The sequence below is a fragment of the Stomoxys calcitrans genome, chromosome 3 (genome assembly GCF_963082655.1).
Source record: "Stomoxys calcitrans chromosome 3, idStoCalc2.1, whole genome shotgun sequence".
Lineage (NCBI taxonomy): Eukaryota > Metazoa > Arthropoda > Insecta > Diptera > Muscidae > Stomoxys > Stomoxys calcitrans.
The window spans coordinates 189,396,724-189,413,928 of NC_081554.1; the positions used below are offsets into that span (position 1 = coordinate 189,396,724).

At 36.5% G+C, this 17,205-nt stretch overlaps 1 protein-coding gene across 5 annotated transcripts in view; it reads left to right on the forward strand.

Annotated features, from left to right (window-relative positions):
• The window catches only part of LOC106082063 (uncharacterized), a 107,134-nt gene extending 90,881 nt beyond the window's left edge, over positions 1-16,253 (forward strand). For all 5 annotated transcript variants that reach the window (XM_059365639.1, XM_059365640.1, XM_059365637.1 and 2 more), the window contains 2 exons: positions 1,033-7,154; positions 15,635-16,253. In XM_059365639.1, coding sequence (XP_059221622.1) covers positions 1,033-6,383 — 5,351 coding nt within the window. In that variant the 3' untranslated portion in view covers positions 6,384-7,154; positions 15,635-16,253. The remainder of the gene's footprint in view (positions 1-1,032; positions 7,155-15,634) is intronic.
• Positions 16,254-17,205: the final 952 nt, after the last annotated feature.

A 17,205-nucleotide genomic window follows, 5' to 3' on the forward strand; every position in this document is an offset into this window, starting at 1 on the left:
ATATTTCAACACGTACTGTGACCCATCCTAGAATTTTAGACACGGATCGCAAACAAACTTTGGGGAATAGCTGGGAACTTCTCCTATATCAAAGAGCCCTATCTGAATCAAATTTGCAATAACGGTTTGCCTTTGAGCGAAAACTCTGTAGAGGACTTTACCATCGCTTAAGGCCTTACAGATATCGGCAGTTTCACTACTAGAAAATTTCCCATGAACCATCCAACAGGGGGCACTTCCCTCATATCAATGAGTGCAGTGCGATCAAAGTTTAAACTGAATGATAAGAAGCCTTCTTTTTTATGCCGAGTTCGAACGGGTTAAATAACGCTACGTATTTAAGTATATTTGTTTTTAGTTTAAGGCTAAAAAAAGATTTAAAGTTTTATCTGTGGAAACATTTGAGCATTTTTAGCTTTTTCTATTTTTGGTGAAATAAAACTTCAATTGACAAATAACCACAAAAAATAATGAGGTTTGCTTAAAAGATTTTTCTAAATCTTAAAGTTTAGCAAATGAAAACTTTAAAGCTATGCCTTTTAAACGGTTTCACCTACTCATCTGGTGATATTGTTGCGAGGAACTTTTTCTTTTCGAATATTAAGAAAATTATCCGAAATGGATTTAAAAATTCACCATGGCTTCCTTCACATTTCTCAACACAAATCAGCGAGTGCGCCGCTTTGTTCATCTGAAAATCACCAATTGAACAGCAAATTCACCACAAGCCAACCACAAATCCACCACTACATTTTTTTGTTTTCAATCAAACATTTTCCCATTGTTCTCTAAGATCTATTCCACCATTGCTAATCAAAAACAAAAAATCAAAATCATTTCATCACACAAATTCGGTATCGTTTTGTGTCGAAATTCTTACTGATTCATCATCGATTAAAATGTTTTATATCATTTTCTTTGTTCTTTTCTCTTTTTTCCCTGCTGTACTTTTACGCACACATAACAATTGATGTGATTTTAAATTGAAACCAAAAAACATAAAAATTCTAAATTAAATGTAATGAATGTTAGGTGAACAAGATAATGTACAGGAATATAACGATGATGCGAACGATGAAACAAAGTCCGAAGGCCATAATGACTCATGCACCTCATCTTCGGTAGAGCCCACAAGTTCTGCCTCCTCCATGTCCTCGTTGAGCTCCACAGATTCTGTGCGATCAGGGCCCTCAAGGCCATCACCACAGCCCATGGCATTTCCTCCCTACCCCTATCCATATGCGTATCCTTGGTATCCACCACCGCCCCATGCACCATGTGCTTTGCCTTCTTCGAGTAGTGGTGATAGTGTCACTAATCCCACTACTTGGCCTTATCCCTATGCAGTGCCAGCTTCACCGGTCAATGGTGAAACTGGTAATGCGGCTGCCAGCTGGCCTTATGCGCCTCCATATGGCATGCCACCGCCTCCCAATACTGCAAATGGGGAAAATGGCCAGCAGCCTACACCATTCCCTCCCTATCCTTATTACTACCCTTATTATCCCATACCACCATTCCCAACTCATTCTCAGTCCTCGGAATTCGATCCCCAAAATGTTTATGCTCCTTATTTACCACCACCACCTCCCTATCATGTTTATCCCTATCCTGTGGCGCCTAGCTACAGTCAAACCTCCTCCTCGAGTAGGGCCAGTAGTGTTCTACCCGATATCATTATAACACCCAGTACAGATGATGTCCCCTCACAGGTTGTGCTTAAGCATCACATTAAGGTTGACAAAGATAAACTAGCCAAACGTAGTAAATCTGTAGACATTGAAGATGTTTCCAGCATAAAATCCAATTCTTCTCTAACGGAAGGTTCAGTAGTGGACATTTTAAGCCAACATTTACAGAATATGGCCAAAAGGGCGGAGAATAATTCCAGTTCCTCGCAATCCACCAAAAGTTCAGAAAAAACTGTGGCAGAAAAACCCAAGACGGTGCACATTGCTGCAGTCAAGCATGCAGTGGAGCACGATTCAGATTCGGAATCATCAGTTGATTCAGATGCTACCACTAAGCAATACGATAATCAAACTGCAAAAGAAGGCTCTGTGCCTTTACAATCCATAAAATCGGTGACAAATGTACAAATATACAATGCCCTAAAGCAACAGCCAGAGGATGAAGAAGATGAATCGGAAGAAGAGGAAGTGGAAGAGGAAGATGATGATACCACTGCGGATGGAGAAAGTGATGTATTCGATGAGGAAGCCGAAGAAGAAGAGGAATTCGTCTATGAACATCACGAAGAGCACGATTCCGGCTCTGAGGACTACATAGTGGATGATGGCCTAAGTGTCATCTATGAGGAAGAGAGCGATTTCGACAAGTCCAGCGAGAACAATAAACCTCTAAGAAATGCTCAGGCTTTGGAAGATTTAAACAAATGTATTGAGGAAGATGATGATCATGATGATGACGAGAACGAGAACGATGACGGTTCTGATGCTGAGCAGGAAGATGAGGACAATTGCGATACCAATTCTGTCACCGTACGCTTGCCATTGAAATTCTCCTTCACCAAATCTGCCAACTCAGAGCCTGTGGCTGCCACTGTTGAGGTGGGTAAATCCCTGGTTGAGGAACGCAGAAAGAGTATCCCCCAACCAAATTGCTTCAAAATTGCCACCATAGAGTCGGATTCTGAGGCTGATGATTCCGATTCTTGTGGTGTAAGTGTTACCATATCCTTGTCTCAATCCTCTAGATCAGGTTCTGTGGACAGCAAAGAGTCTGAGCGCAAAACCACAGCCGAAAAATATCCTCTGGAAGATATGCCAGTACCTGAAAACTTAGAAGCCAAGCTAAACGCCAGTCAGGAAGATGTCTCCTTCTCGTTTTCGCTGAACAAACGTAACAAGTTTGTGGGACAAACTTTAAAAGGAGACTTGACCAATAATATAACCCAAGTGGAAGAGGAGTCACCCAAAGAAGCTGAGAGAACTCCAGAACGCAAGCAGTCAGCGGAAGAGTTGGATTTCTTTGCCACTCTAATGGCCACCAAAATGCAGGCTCAAAAAATCAAAGAACAATCAGCCAGCTATTGGGGCAAGGGCAAAGAGCAAAAGCAAGAACCTGCCGAAGTTCAGGCTGAAGACAAGGAAACTCAAAAGAAAATCGATGAAGAGGAGCTTAAGGCTCGCACCAGTTTTTGGGCCAAATACTCCGCAATTAAGCCAGCAGAAGTGAAGGCGGACAAGTCTGAAGAAACCTGCTCGTCATATGACAAAAGCGATTCTTCCAACGCCAATGAAACTCAAAGTTCTTGGGATAACAACTCTTCGAACAATGATTCCCAAATAACCAATGACGGTGAAGGAGATGCCGCTGATGACGATGAGATTGAAGATATCTGGGCCGATCGTGAAGAAATTCCCGTCATACGCAAAGAAACACAAACCAACTATTGGGATACTTTTGCTAAATCCAACACAGACTACCAAGCCGTTGACAACCAGTTAAAGGATAACAACGAGTGTCTGGAATCTGATGAAATTGAGGATATTTGGGCCGATCAAAATGATGATGACTATATACCGGTTAGAAAACCCCAAACCACTTGTGTAGAACTTGAATCTCCAGTGGAGGTGCAATTGCATGAGGAAGAAGTTGTCGATATATGGGCAGAACGTGATGAATGTGATGATATGCCTGCTGTCAAAGTTCGTAGCAAGAAACTTGACTCTTTGGAGACTGCCAGAGATTCATTTTGGTCCACCGTGGCCCAAGCCAATAAATGCACTGGAGATACTCAAAATGATGACGATACGGAGTTTTGGTCAGAACAAAAAATGTCAGAGGCTCAGATGAAACAAGAAATTATAACCGAAATTTGCTATAGTCCGACTGTGCTAAGGCATCGCATTGAGGAACTGAGTAAATCTTTGAAACCAACTGTGCATGTGGTGGAAGAAGAAAAGGAGGAGGAAAAAGAGCTCGAACCCGAGCTCAAAACCGAAGACGAGGAAGTCGAAGTCACTGAAGACGAGGAAGAAGTCGATTTCTGGGCTAAAATTGATGAGTCCCGAGAGGCAAAGGCCTCCGAAGCTTCCTCCGCTGTTGTGGAACCCTCCACTCCCGAGTTTGATCCTCTTAAATATCCTGAGGAGCCTCGCGAAGTTGACACTGATGAGGAAATTGATTTCTGGGCTGAAATCGATGCCAATCGCCTGCCTGACGACACAGACATCACTTTCCACAGGGCAGCTTCATTTTGGGCTTCACGTGATCTTAGAAATTCCATTGATGAGACACCTTACAAGCCGGTACAAACCAAAGCTTTTCCAGCTAAATTGCCTGACGATCCCATTGCTGATGAGACGGGTCTATGGGCTACCTTAGAAGCCCATAAGGGCGAAGAAGCGGTGCTAGTAGATCCCTTGGTCGAAGAAGAAAAGGAATTGGCCCAAGAATTTGATGAAATGTCGCAACAGTCAGATTTGTATGAGGAGGAATATGTAGCCCCAGCCCCTGAAGAACCCGTGGCCCAAGCTGAAGTTTGTTCGACCCAAACTGAAGTTTGGCAAACAACTTCTCCAGCAGCCCAAACTGAAGTTTGGCAAACAACTCCTCCAGCAGCCCAAACTGAAGTTTGGCAATCAACTCTTCCAGCCGCCCAAACTGAAGTTTGGCATTCAATTCCTTCGACCCAAACTGAGTTTTGGCAAGCAACTCCTCCAGCAGTTCAAACTGAAATTTTGCAAACAACTCCTACAGCGGCCCAAACTGAAATTTGGCAACCTACTCCAGCCGTAATGGGAAAATATGAAGCTTGGAGAGCCACACCTACTATGGAAATGGCTGATGTATGGAGTGCCCCCACTACAACACTAAACCAAAATACAGTAGAGCAATCCACACAGCCAGAGTTCAATACCGAAGCTGAAGTTAACCCTAATTCAGCCATAGAAAAGGAGCTTAACGCCCCTGAAAAGGATGAATTGGAAGTTAAACGCAACAACTATAGAAAAGCCATGGCATTCTTTACCACCTCCATAGATGAACATAAGGAAGAAAGCCCAGCATTGTCAGAGAAAAAGGCCATACAAGAGGTCAACAACAATTGTCATTCGTTTGCGGCAGAGGAACAACAAAAATGGTCACCCTTAGAGCAAGAGCAGCAGCAACAAATCAATGTGCCACCAATTACAGAGGAATTCAAGAAGCCTCCCAAGAAGGAAAACAAACCAAAAGGCAAAAGTAAATCCCCCAAGGGCAAATCTAAGGAAATTAAATGCAACACTCCTAGTACTGAAACGCCAGAGGTGTATGTGGAACCTTCTTTAGAAATGAAACGCCTACCCAATGGCTTGCCCGATTTGGGAGTCAATAAATTCAATGAGGAACGCAAAATCTCAGTGCGTGATCGTATATCGGTCTTTGAAAGTGGAGCCACCGAAATACCAGAAGCAAATGGCAACACCCAGCAGTCCCTTTCGGTAGACGGTGCTGCCACCAGACGCAGTTCTTTGTCTCGCCATAGCTCCAGTCAACGTTCCGAATCTGAGGTGGAAGAAGATGACTCCGGAGTAACCGATATGAACAAGCTCTCGGAAACCGAAACCGAATCTGGCAGCTTCCCAGAACTAAGAAAAATGTCTTCTTATCAAAGAGCTGCCACTCACTCACGCCTCTTCAAGCTGCTTCAGGATGACACCGAAGGTCTGGAAGACAGCAATGGTGATAAGCCCGTAGATGAGTTTCAATTGAGACCCAGCCGTCGTAAGGTGGTGCACAATGTTAGTATTACACGCAAACAAAACCCCCAGGCCTTGGCCGAGGTGGAAACTATGTCACAGAGAAGAGAACGTCTCTCATTGCCTTTGCGCAAGAACACCAGTATTGATGCGGACAATCCCTCCACCCCCAATAGTCCAGCCTCGCCCATTATGGATCATTCGGCCAACCAATGTGTTGTAAGCGACAAATTGGTTAGCGAATTGGTACAAAGTCTGCTGCTGAAAAGCGACAGCACACATTTGCGCAAATTGCCCATGGAAAAACTGCAGGCTGCCGCCAAACGTGTGTTGGAAGAAGAATTGGATTCCTTGGATAACACTTCGGTTGATTCCACTCCCTCTATGACCCCCAATGAACTGAAAAAAGATCGCTCATATGCCGACTACTACAACACCTGGTCCGATGCCAATGGCTCGGGTGATGATGTAGTCCCCTCCAAATCATTTAAAGCTTTGCAGGATCCTCGTCGTAGCCCCTGGACCGTCAGATGTCCACGGGTCCTAAGTTCCAAAACCATAAATCGTGATTTAGCCAGAGTAACAGAATCTCCAGAGATTCATATGCGCAGCAGTATGAGCCCCGAATGTTTTAGACAGTCGCGGGAGAATTCAGTCAGTAGATGGCGGAAGGCGTAGTTGCCATTACTTAAGGGAATCAGGGATTATGAGCACATTATAGTTTAGTAAGCACTTTGGGGAAAGTAGTATGTAAGCCTGTACATATATGTATTACTGCCATAAGTAAGAAACTATACGAAAGGAAAGCCTTAGAGTCGAACCTAAACTTTGAAAGCAGCTGAGACTGAAAGCTGAAGCATCTTTTGAACTTCGAACCTCCCTAAGGTATTTCTAGTGAGCATTCAAGGTAAATGAGTATAACCCAGAAACGGTCAACCGTTTAAAATTGCATTTTATTGAATCTAATTCAACCATTAAACTAAGTCCGAGGCACATTTGTAAAAAATAATCATCAATCATAACGCATTAAGATAATCAATCAATCAATCCATCCATTACTAGGTATGGGACATTTACAGCAAGCAGGCTTTGCTATTACATCGTTCGTCCTATCTTTCGTTATTATACCTGTCTCCTATCTGCTACTCAATTCTTGCATTCGTTACCTTCAAAGAGAACCAAAAAAAAACAAAAAAAACTGTGAGAGAAACGTCGCAACTCCACCACCACCAAACCACCTCAACTACTACCACCAATCTCACATTTGCAACAAAATTGTGTTCAACAAAAACTGTTGTCTCAAGCAAAAAAATCTCAGTTATCAGAAAAACCAAAAAATAAAACCAATTCCCCGCATTGTTCGATAAATCCCACAATTAATCAATCAATCAATCAGTCAATTCTCTATGTATGCACAAAAACAAAAATAATGTTCAAAAATTTTAAAAGGTATATATAAAACAAAAACAACAATTTAAATTTTACTTCTAAATTCTTCTTCTTCTTTATCATTTTTTGTTTGAAAACAAAATTGATTTGCATTTTGTCGCCTATCTATTTTTAGTTTCCTAATTGCAAAAGCTTTGTTGGCCTCTAAAAAATTGTGTATGAAATGAAATATTTACGATACAGTGCTGAAGAAAGTAAAATATTCTCAAATAGTTGGAAGGATAGTATTGAAAAATTTATAAAAATAACTAAAACTAAAAATGTAAACCAGTGTTGACTTCTTAACATATATAAGCAACATAAAGGCAACCTTACATAGCTTTTCAAATTTTTTGATGTATTTCAGTTTGTAATTTATGTTTCTTTTAATTTTCTACCGTCAGGACCATTGAGGTCATAATCACGACATTAGTGAAAAGTAAAGTTTCTTAAAGAAAATTGTACTAAAACTACATTTTCCTAAAGAAAAAGGGTTCTAAAATCATACATTCCTCAATAAAAGGGTATTAAAACAACACTTTCCTAAAGGAAAGTGTTCTTAGACTACACTTTCCTAAAGGAAAGGGTTCTAAAGTTACACTTTCCTAAAGAAAATGTTACTAAAACTAACCTTTCCTAAAGGAATGAGTACTAAAACGAGCTTTCTTAAAGGAAAGGGTACTAAACCAACACTTTCCTAAAGGGAAAGGTTTTATGACTATATTTTCTAAAGGAAAGGATACTAAAACTTAATTTTCTAAAGAAAAGGAAGAAAAGAAAGGGTACTAAAACTACTCGTTCTTAAACGAAAGGGTACTAAAATTACCCTTTCTTAAACGAAAGGGTACTAAAACCACCCCTTTCTACAAAAAAGGGTACAAAACCAACCCTTTCTTAAAAGAAATGGTAGTAATACTACCTTTTCCTAAAAGAAGAGTACAAAAACTACCCTTTCCAAAACCATTTATTTAAAGACGGGGTGCTAAAACAAAAATTTTTTTGAAGAAATATTACTAAAACTACCCTCTTTTAAAAGAAAGGGTACTAAAACTACCCTTTCTTAAAAGATAGGGCACTAAAACAACCCTTTCTTAAAAGAAAGGATTAAATACTAACCTTTATTAAAGGAAAGTGTACTAAACTACCCTTTCTTGAACTAAAACTACCCTTTCCTCAAAAAGGGTACAAAGTCTACCCTTTTTCCAAAGAACGAGTACTTAAACAACCCTTTCCCTTTAATAAAAGAAAGGCTACTAAGAAACCCTTTTCATTTCTTAAAATAAACTGTATAAAATCTTCCCTTTCTTATAACAAAGGTAGCAAATATACCCATTCTTAAAAGAAGGGTACTAAATCTGCCCTTTCTTAAAAGAAGCGTTCTAAATCCACCCTTTCTTAGAAAAGCGGTACTTAGTCTTCCTTTTCAAAGAACGGGTACTAAGTCTACCATTTCAAAGAACAACCCGTTTTACTAACAAAGGGATACTAAAAATACCAGTTCTACCAAAAACGGGTACTAAAACTACAATTTCATAAAAGAAATGATACTAACACAACCCTTTCCTAAAAGAACTGGTACTTTAACTAACCTTTCTTCAATAATAGGGTACTAAAACTAACCTTTCTTAAATGATAGGGAACAAAAATTATACTTTTTTAAAATAAGGGCACAACAATTACTCTTTCTAAAAATAAAAATCTAGAACTAGCCTTTCATATAAAAAGGGAACTTAACTACCCTTTCGACAAAAAGTGTACTAAAACTACCGTTTCTACAAAATAGGGTACTAACTACCCCATCTTTAAAAAAGATGGGGTAGTTAGTACCCCATCTTCTTAAAAGATAGGGTACAAAAACCCTTTCTTAAAAGATAGGGTAGGTTCTTAAATTACAATCTCCTAAAAAGAAGAGTACTAAAACTACACCTTCCTAACGGAAAGGGTCATAGACTAAAGGAAAGGGTTGAAAAACTACACATTCCTGAAGAAAAGGGTACTACAGCTATAATTTCCTAAAGAAAGGGTACTAAAACGACCTATTTTAAAAGATAGAGTAGGTTTTTAAATTTCACTTTCCCAATAAAAAGGGGACTAAAACTACACTTTCTTAAGAAAAGGGTACTAAAGCTACACTTTCCTAAATACAGGTGAACTAAAACTACCCTTTCCCATAGAATAGTACCCTTTCCTACACTTTTCTATAGGAAAGGATACTAAACCCACATTTCCTAAAGAAAAGAGTACTAAAACAACCCGCTCCAGAATGAAAGGGTACTAAAACTATCCTTTCTTAAAATAATTGGTACTAAAACTACTCTTTCTTAAAAGAAATGGTACTTAAACTACCCTTTCATAAAGTAAATGGTACTAAAACTATTCTTTCTTAAAAGAAAGGGTATTAAAACTACCCTTTCGTTAAAGATAGGGTACTACGACTACCCTTTCAAAAAGATGGGGTACTAAAGGCTTCTAAAGCTATCTTTTCCTAAAGGAGGAGGTAGTAAAACTAACCTTTCTTAAAGCAAAGTGTACTAAAACTACACTCTCCTAAAGAAAAAGGTACTAAAAGTAAAATTTCCAAAATGATGGGTATTAAAACAATCCTTTTTATTAGATTGGATACTAAAACTACCGTTTTTAAAAGGTTGGATACTTAAACTAACCTTTCTTAAAAGAAATCCTACTAAAGGTACTCTTTTTAAAAAGAAAGGGTACTAAAACTACCCTTTCTTGAAAAAGATTACTGGATTTACCTCTTCTTAAAAGAAAGTACACCAAATCTACCCTTTTAAAAAAGAAAATGTACTAAACTGAAAGAATGGGTGCTAAAAATACCCTTTCTTAAGAAGAAAGTGTACTATAACTACCCTTTCTTAAAAATGGGTACTAAGTAAGTCTACACCTTCCTAAAGGAAAGGGTTCTTAAGAAAACCTTTCATAAAAAAAGGGTACTAAAACTACCCTTTCTTAAAAGCTACCCTTCTTTGAAGAAAGCGTGCTTTTAGCTTCTAGCTCTTCTTAACAGAAAGGGTGCTCAAACAAGCCTTTCTTAAAAGAAGGGGTATAAAATCTACCCTTTTTTAAATAACACTTTTATTTTCTTAAATGAAATGATACTAAAAAGCCTCTCTTTAAAGAAACAATACTAAATCTTTCCTTTCTTAAAACAAAGGTACTAAATCTACTCTTTCTTTAAAGAAGACTACTAAATCTACACTTTCTTAAATGAAAGATACTAGATGTAGAAAGATACTAGTACCCTGTCTTTTAATAAAGACAGGTAGGGTACTAAAACAACGCTTTCCCAAAGGAAATGGTACTAAACTTTTCCTTCCCAAAGGAAAGAGTACTAAAACTACTTTTTTTACAAAAAGAAAGGGAACTTATACTACCCTTTCTATACAGTTACTAAAACTACTCTTTCTATAAAGAGTGTACTGAAACTACCATTTCTTAAGAGAAATTACACTAAAACTACCCTTTCTTAAAAGAAAGTGTGCTAAAACTTTTAAAAGATGGTGTACTAAAACTACCCTTTCTAAAAGAAAGGGCACTTAAACCCCTTTCTTTAAGTAAAGGATACTAGAAACACCTTTTTTAAAAGAAAAAGTAATAAAACTAAGATTTCTTAAAAGAAACAGTAATAAAACTCCCTTTCATAAAACAAGAGTTCTAAATCTAGCCTTTCTTTAACGAAAGAGTGCTAAAACGACCCTTATTTAAAAAGAGGTTCTAAATCTACCCTTTCTTTAATGAAAGAGAGTTTTTGTACCCTTTCTTAAAAGAAAGGATACTAAAATTACCCTTTCCTAAAGGAAAACTCCCGTTTCTTTAAATAAAAATGTACTAAAACTAACCTTTCTTAAAAGAAATGGTACTAAAATTACCCTTCTAAGGGAGATGGTACTAAAATACTATGGGCAAGACTAACAAAACCACTCTTTCCTAAGTGCAAAGTTACTTAAGTTTCCTCTTCTAATGGTTAGCATCCTAACTACTCTTTCCAAATAAAACACTCTTAGCTAGGAGTAATGTACCAAAACTACCTTTCCTAAGGGTATAAAATAAACTTTTTTTTTTTTTTGTCCATTGGCCTTCTTATAAACAAAAATTGTTTTCTGATCTTGATCACTCCATCTCTCGAATCTCACTTAGTTCACATTGATGTATGGACTTCTTTTCCTTAAACCTCTTTAGTGAGGTGAAGTGATGTACACTTCATTCTGACCAATGCAAGCTTAGACCAGTATCTCAAAAGAAGGCCTCTTGTTCACAACTTACAAAGTACTCTCAGATATCAATATCTTTAGTGAAGCGTGGGCCGTGTTTTCGATACCTACAAAAGGCTTTGGTCTACCACTGATGTGGTATAACAATGCGCAAAAATTAACGTAAAGTCTCCTTTTAAGACTGCCACTTCAACTTCTTTTGACTTGACTAGACGTTATGATGACAGATTTTGGAAAAATTTAATTAACAAAAATATTTTTACGGCATGGCAGAACACAGCGACCAAGCTTTGTGTAACCTCAAGCCGATTATATAACTTGATCCAAGGAATTGAGTTTTCATTAAATTTTCCTAAAATTTTTGTATGCAAACGAAAATGAACTAAATCAGAGCACATATTTAAAATGTTTGTGTCTTAAGTCTTTTGTTTTCTCATGTCATGCATTGCTATTCCATTAATAATTTTTTTTTTTTTGAAGAAAGCGATTTTAAGGCCAAAGAAAACAAATGGCATATAGACAATAGAAATGGCAAAAAAAATATTTTCGGCAACTCTCCTTGACTATGCGCATACCTAAAGAAGTTCGTATCTTAAGTCTTTTGTTTTGTTACAGGTGCCCCACTAAATTTTTTGTTTTTTAAATAATATCTTGTAACTCTCGTTTGCTTTGAATATTTTTGGCACAAAAGCTCTCTAGAATATTTTAAGCAGATATCAAAAGTCATAAAAATTCGAAAAAATTAAATTTTTCACTGTTAAGTAAAAAAAATAAAATTTTTCCATGAGGTTTGTATATAACATAACACCGTAGCTCTTTATTCAGCATATATAGTTTATCGTAAATATTTCTGGTAGTGTTTGGTAAAAGCTTTACTTATTATCATTTTATATTATTCGATAAATAAAAAAATGTAGTCAATGGAGAGCAAACTCCACCTTTGGCTTAAACAAAATTTACTATCAAAATACATGAAGAGAAATAAACTCAAATAAAAAAGAAAAATTATACAAAAAATTCTGCAAATGCAAACTAAGAAATTGTAAAAAAGTCGTTCTATTTTGTTTGTTTTTTTTTTTAATTAACCTCTTTTTTATGATTCACTAAAGCATTTTTCTTATAAATGTTTTAAATCTCCTACCCCTCCATTTTCTTTATTTTGTTTGTTTAAGAAACTCATATTAACCCTACCCCTCTCTATTATTTTTTTTTTTTTTTAATAATTTTTTATACAACAAAAAACGAATGGCTTTTATGAAAACTTTATAATTTCTTAAAATTATTTTGAAAAAAAAAATGAAAAACGAAAAGAAGTTGCAAAATGTTTAACTTGCTATCTGTAGCAAAAGAGAACAGAAAAAAGGTGAAGTTTTCTCTCATTGAATCTTGTAGATCTTGTATTTGTTTGTTCGTTTTGAGTTGTTTGCATGCTTGGCAGCTTTTGTCCAAAAAAAACGCTTTTATTGTATAATTGTCTATAGAAAAAAACTGTTTACTAAAGTCTTTTGTGTACATGAATAAAAAAATTTTATGGAAATAAAATTATTTAGTATTTCTAAAAGGCAAAGCTTGGAAAGCTTGCTTTTTCACGGTGTATCCATAGACAAATGAAAATATAGAGAGAGATATCTCTTTGATGAATAACAATAACATATGGAATGAAAAATTTTGGGGCTTACAATAAATCTACAACATTTTTGTAATACATCATTTAAATCTGCAACACAGTAACTTTTAAGGCAATACTTTGAAATGAAAACATTTTCCTAGAAAAATTTTTATTTTTTTTTTTCTAAATAGACCTCTTTTCAGTGAAACTTTATTTATTCCAGCGAAATTTGTCACTTTGTCACCAGCGGTAAATAGGAGCTAAATCTATAGGGTACTAAGTATCTAGATACTACAAGGATCTCAATCTTTAGTTCATATAAACTTGTGGTATAGAGGAACACAAAGAACATTTCCACTCTAAAAGCAGAAAACCCGTACTTCATGAAAGTGAAAAAAATATTTTGATTAAAAATTAATAATTAATCAAGATCGCCTTTCTCGACAGCAACAAGCCTACAGCAAAAACGGCCTTTAATGACCCTATTTCAAATTATAACATCAGATTTATATTCTACTTCCTGAGACCGTGCATTTGGGTCCATGTCAAGCTTTGCCTGTATACTGCAGTTGTCAGACTCATAATGCTATATGGTATTGTGGTCTGGTGGATGGCCAACTACTGTTCAATACTCAGACGGGTCCAAGAGGAAGCTTGTTTGTGCATCACAGCCGCTTTGTAGATAATCAACGAGCTGTCAAGGCATGAATTGCTGATATGCGCAGATCAAGCTACTGGATCATTGAGCCCTCTGCGCTAACTTCTTGGTAGGGTGAAAATCGACCACGTTAACATGGGTTGGCGCTGTAGGTTGCAGGGTGTCGTCGACTCTGTGACCGAGTATTTTGTGATATCGTACATGGCTTAACCTGAGGCTGAGGAAACACTCCATCGGACTATTAATAGAAGTCCTGATTGGCTATTATAACGCCAGGTTCTTAGAAAAAGGAGTCCCCCATAGCAGCTATATCGAAATATGGTCCGATTTGGAGCCTAACATAAGTCACTGTGTCAAATTTCAACGAAATAGAATTATAAATGCGCCTTTTATGGGGCCAAGACTTTAAATCGAGATATCGATCTATATGGCCTATATCCAAATCTAAACCGATCTGGGCCAAATTGAAGAGGAATGTCAAAGGGCCTAATACTAATCCTCACTGTCCCAAATTTCGGCGAAATCGCACAATAAATTAGCCTTTTATGGGCCCAAGACTTTAAATCGAGAGATCAGTCTATATCTAAATCTAAACCGATCTGGGCCAAATTGCAGAAAAATATCGAACAGCCCAACACAACTCACTGTCCCAAATTTTGGCGAAATCGGACAATAAATGCGCCTTTTATGGCCCGAAAACCTCAAATTGAGAGATCGGCCTATATGGCAGCTATATCCAAATCTGGACCGATCTGAGCCAAATTGAAGAAGGATGTGGAGGGCCCTAACTGGCTGTCCCAAATTTCGGGGAAATCAGACAATAAATGCGCCTTTTAACGGACACAAGACCTTAAATCGATAGATCGGTCTGGACCTTTATCGAAAAATCGGTCTATATAGCAGCTATATACAAATATGGTCCGATTTGACCCGTTCAAGAACTTAACCAGAGTGCATCATAAAGACGTATCTGTGCCAAATTTTAGCTCAATATCTAAATTTTTGAAGCCTTTAGAGTGATAACAACAGACGGACAAACACACGGACATCGTTAAATCGTCTATTACGACGATCCGAAATATAAATACTTTGTAGGGTCGGAAATTGATATTTCGATGTGTTGCAAACGGAATGACTAAATGAATATACCCCCTATCCTACGATGGTGGGTATAAAAAAGGAACGTTCATTCTAGTGATATTCGTTCTCATTGTCAACAGCTCGTATCTCTCTCCCCTTTGGGAGATTAATGAAGAATAAATGAAATCAATGACCAAGTCAAGCAAATAACGAAATTTTTGTTTTTAGAAAAAATATCAGCGAAATTTGGCCTTTATTTAGCGAAAATTTGATAGAAATTTTGACTTTTGAGAAAATTTCAGCGCAATGTCTTTATTTAGAGAAAACTTCATAGAAATTTGTCTTTAGAAAAAATTTCTTGAAAAGTTTAGTTTATCTTTCGAGAGAATTTCATGGAAATTTTGTCTTAAGAGAAAATTTCATAGAAGTTTTATCTTTAGAGGAATTTTCTTGGAAATTTTGTCTTTAGAGAAAATTTTTTGAAAAGTTTGTTTTGTCTTTAGAGGATTTTTTTTTTGCAAATTTTGTCTTTAGAGAAAATTTTATGCAAAATTTTGCCTTTAGAGAAAAATTCATGGAAGTTTTGTTTTAAGAGGATATTTCATTTAAAATGTTGTCTTTATTGGTTAAACTAACCAAAAAATCACTCCTTCCCAAAAGTGTTTAAACCATGAGTTATCTCCAATATTTCCAGTTACATTTGCTGTCATCTCTTTTTTTCATTTGTCTATGTTGATATCCCAGATACATTGCCAAGGAGTTTGAAGGAAAAAGTTATGAAAAAGTCTTTAACATGTCCCAAGTCAACTACTCCTTCATACTCATCTATATACTCCTTAAGCTTTTTTATGTAATTATTCTAAGGTCACATACTACATTATTTTTAGAAAACCACTTATGCATATATCTTTTGTCTTTTTTTTAGGACCTGGACAGTCGGATCTATAATTATTTTCTTTTAAGCCATAGAAATTAATTATAGCTTTCCTACCTATCAAGAAATGTCCAATATTTTGAACACCTAACACCAACATCCTATCAACAACTTACTGTTGTAAGCATATGAAAAGAGAAATTTGGGTTTTTTTATAAGACAACTGTAAACCGCCTTTTCCCCCTGCAACCTTGTGTGGCTAGGGGATATATTTTCATTGAGATTGCAGCATAACAAACGACACATTCATAGAGATCAAGTGAAGAACGAGCAGTGGCGTTATCTAATTTTAAGCTATTTAAAAAAAACACCAACTAACACATGTTTTCAGCCGAAGGTAACTAATGAAGAAGAATTATCAAGTAATTTTAAGTGATCTAAATCAAAAACAATCAAGAAAAATTATTAAAAAATCCAAAAAAAAAACAGAAAACTAAAATATTTAACGACCTAGAGAACGAACTTTAGAACAAGCGCATAATACAAAAAAAAATAAGTCATTTAAAATTAATCATTATTTTTTCTATAATTTATTTAACCATTGCAACTCTGAAACCTTAAACGAAAACAATATTCACTTTGTCTGTCCAATTTGCTACTAATACCAAAATCCTGTAAGGGGAAAGAAAAAACATTTTTATTTTTGTGAACTAAACATAAAAGCAACGATAAAGTTTGTGCCTTATGAAAAAACAGTTTTTTTTCCACAGCAATTGTTATTAATTTATTAAAAATAAAACAAAAGCAGAACAAAGAATTTATATATGTATCGTCATATCATTATTACTATTATTATTTATCACTTTTTCAATATCATATAATTTTATTAATAAATAATTGTGTTTTATTTTTATTCTGTTTGTAGTATCATTATGATCTAAAAAAAAAAAATAATGAAATAAAGAGAATGTCCCTAAAAATGTAAATGTAGTTTCCTTTAAAAAAAGAAAGCCTAAGTATTTTAATCACGTAAGATAAACTGGTTTATCCTAGTACTAAGTCCAATCCTTGGCCAATGTCAGGGGAAGGACGTTGCATGAGACTTGTCTGAGTCTCGATAATATAAGCGTCGTAGGAACTGACAAGCTTTATTACGACGATAGCAGGTAAGCGCATCAATATACAACGATTGAGTTAACTAGATCATGTTGTCACAATGGAAGAAGAAGCTCCAGCAAAGGTGTCTTTTGAAGGCGACCATAATAAAACACGCAAAAGGGAAAGACTAAAACTCCGGTGGAGTGGCCAAGTGGAGAGCCACAACTCGGAATTAGGTTTCAGAGATAGGAGAAGAAGCGCAGGAGATCAAGGCGCTTAGAAATCTATACTGAGCTCGGCTAGAGGAATAAAATTTCTGTTATGACCAATTCAAGTAAAGTAAGTATTGGTAATGCCATCGATAGTTTGGCAGCTCTAGTGTTTATTGCTGTTGCAACCACATGCCTATATGTGGAAATAGCGATCCTCGTCAAGCTCCTTTATATGAGCAAACTTGCGTGTGATGTTTGGAAGGCGCAATGAAAATGGTAATTCTCTGTAAAACTTTAATGCATCACCAAAAG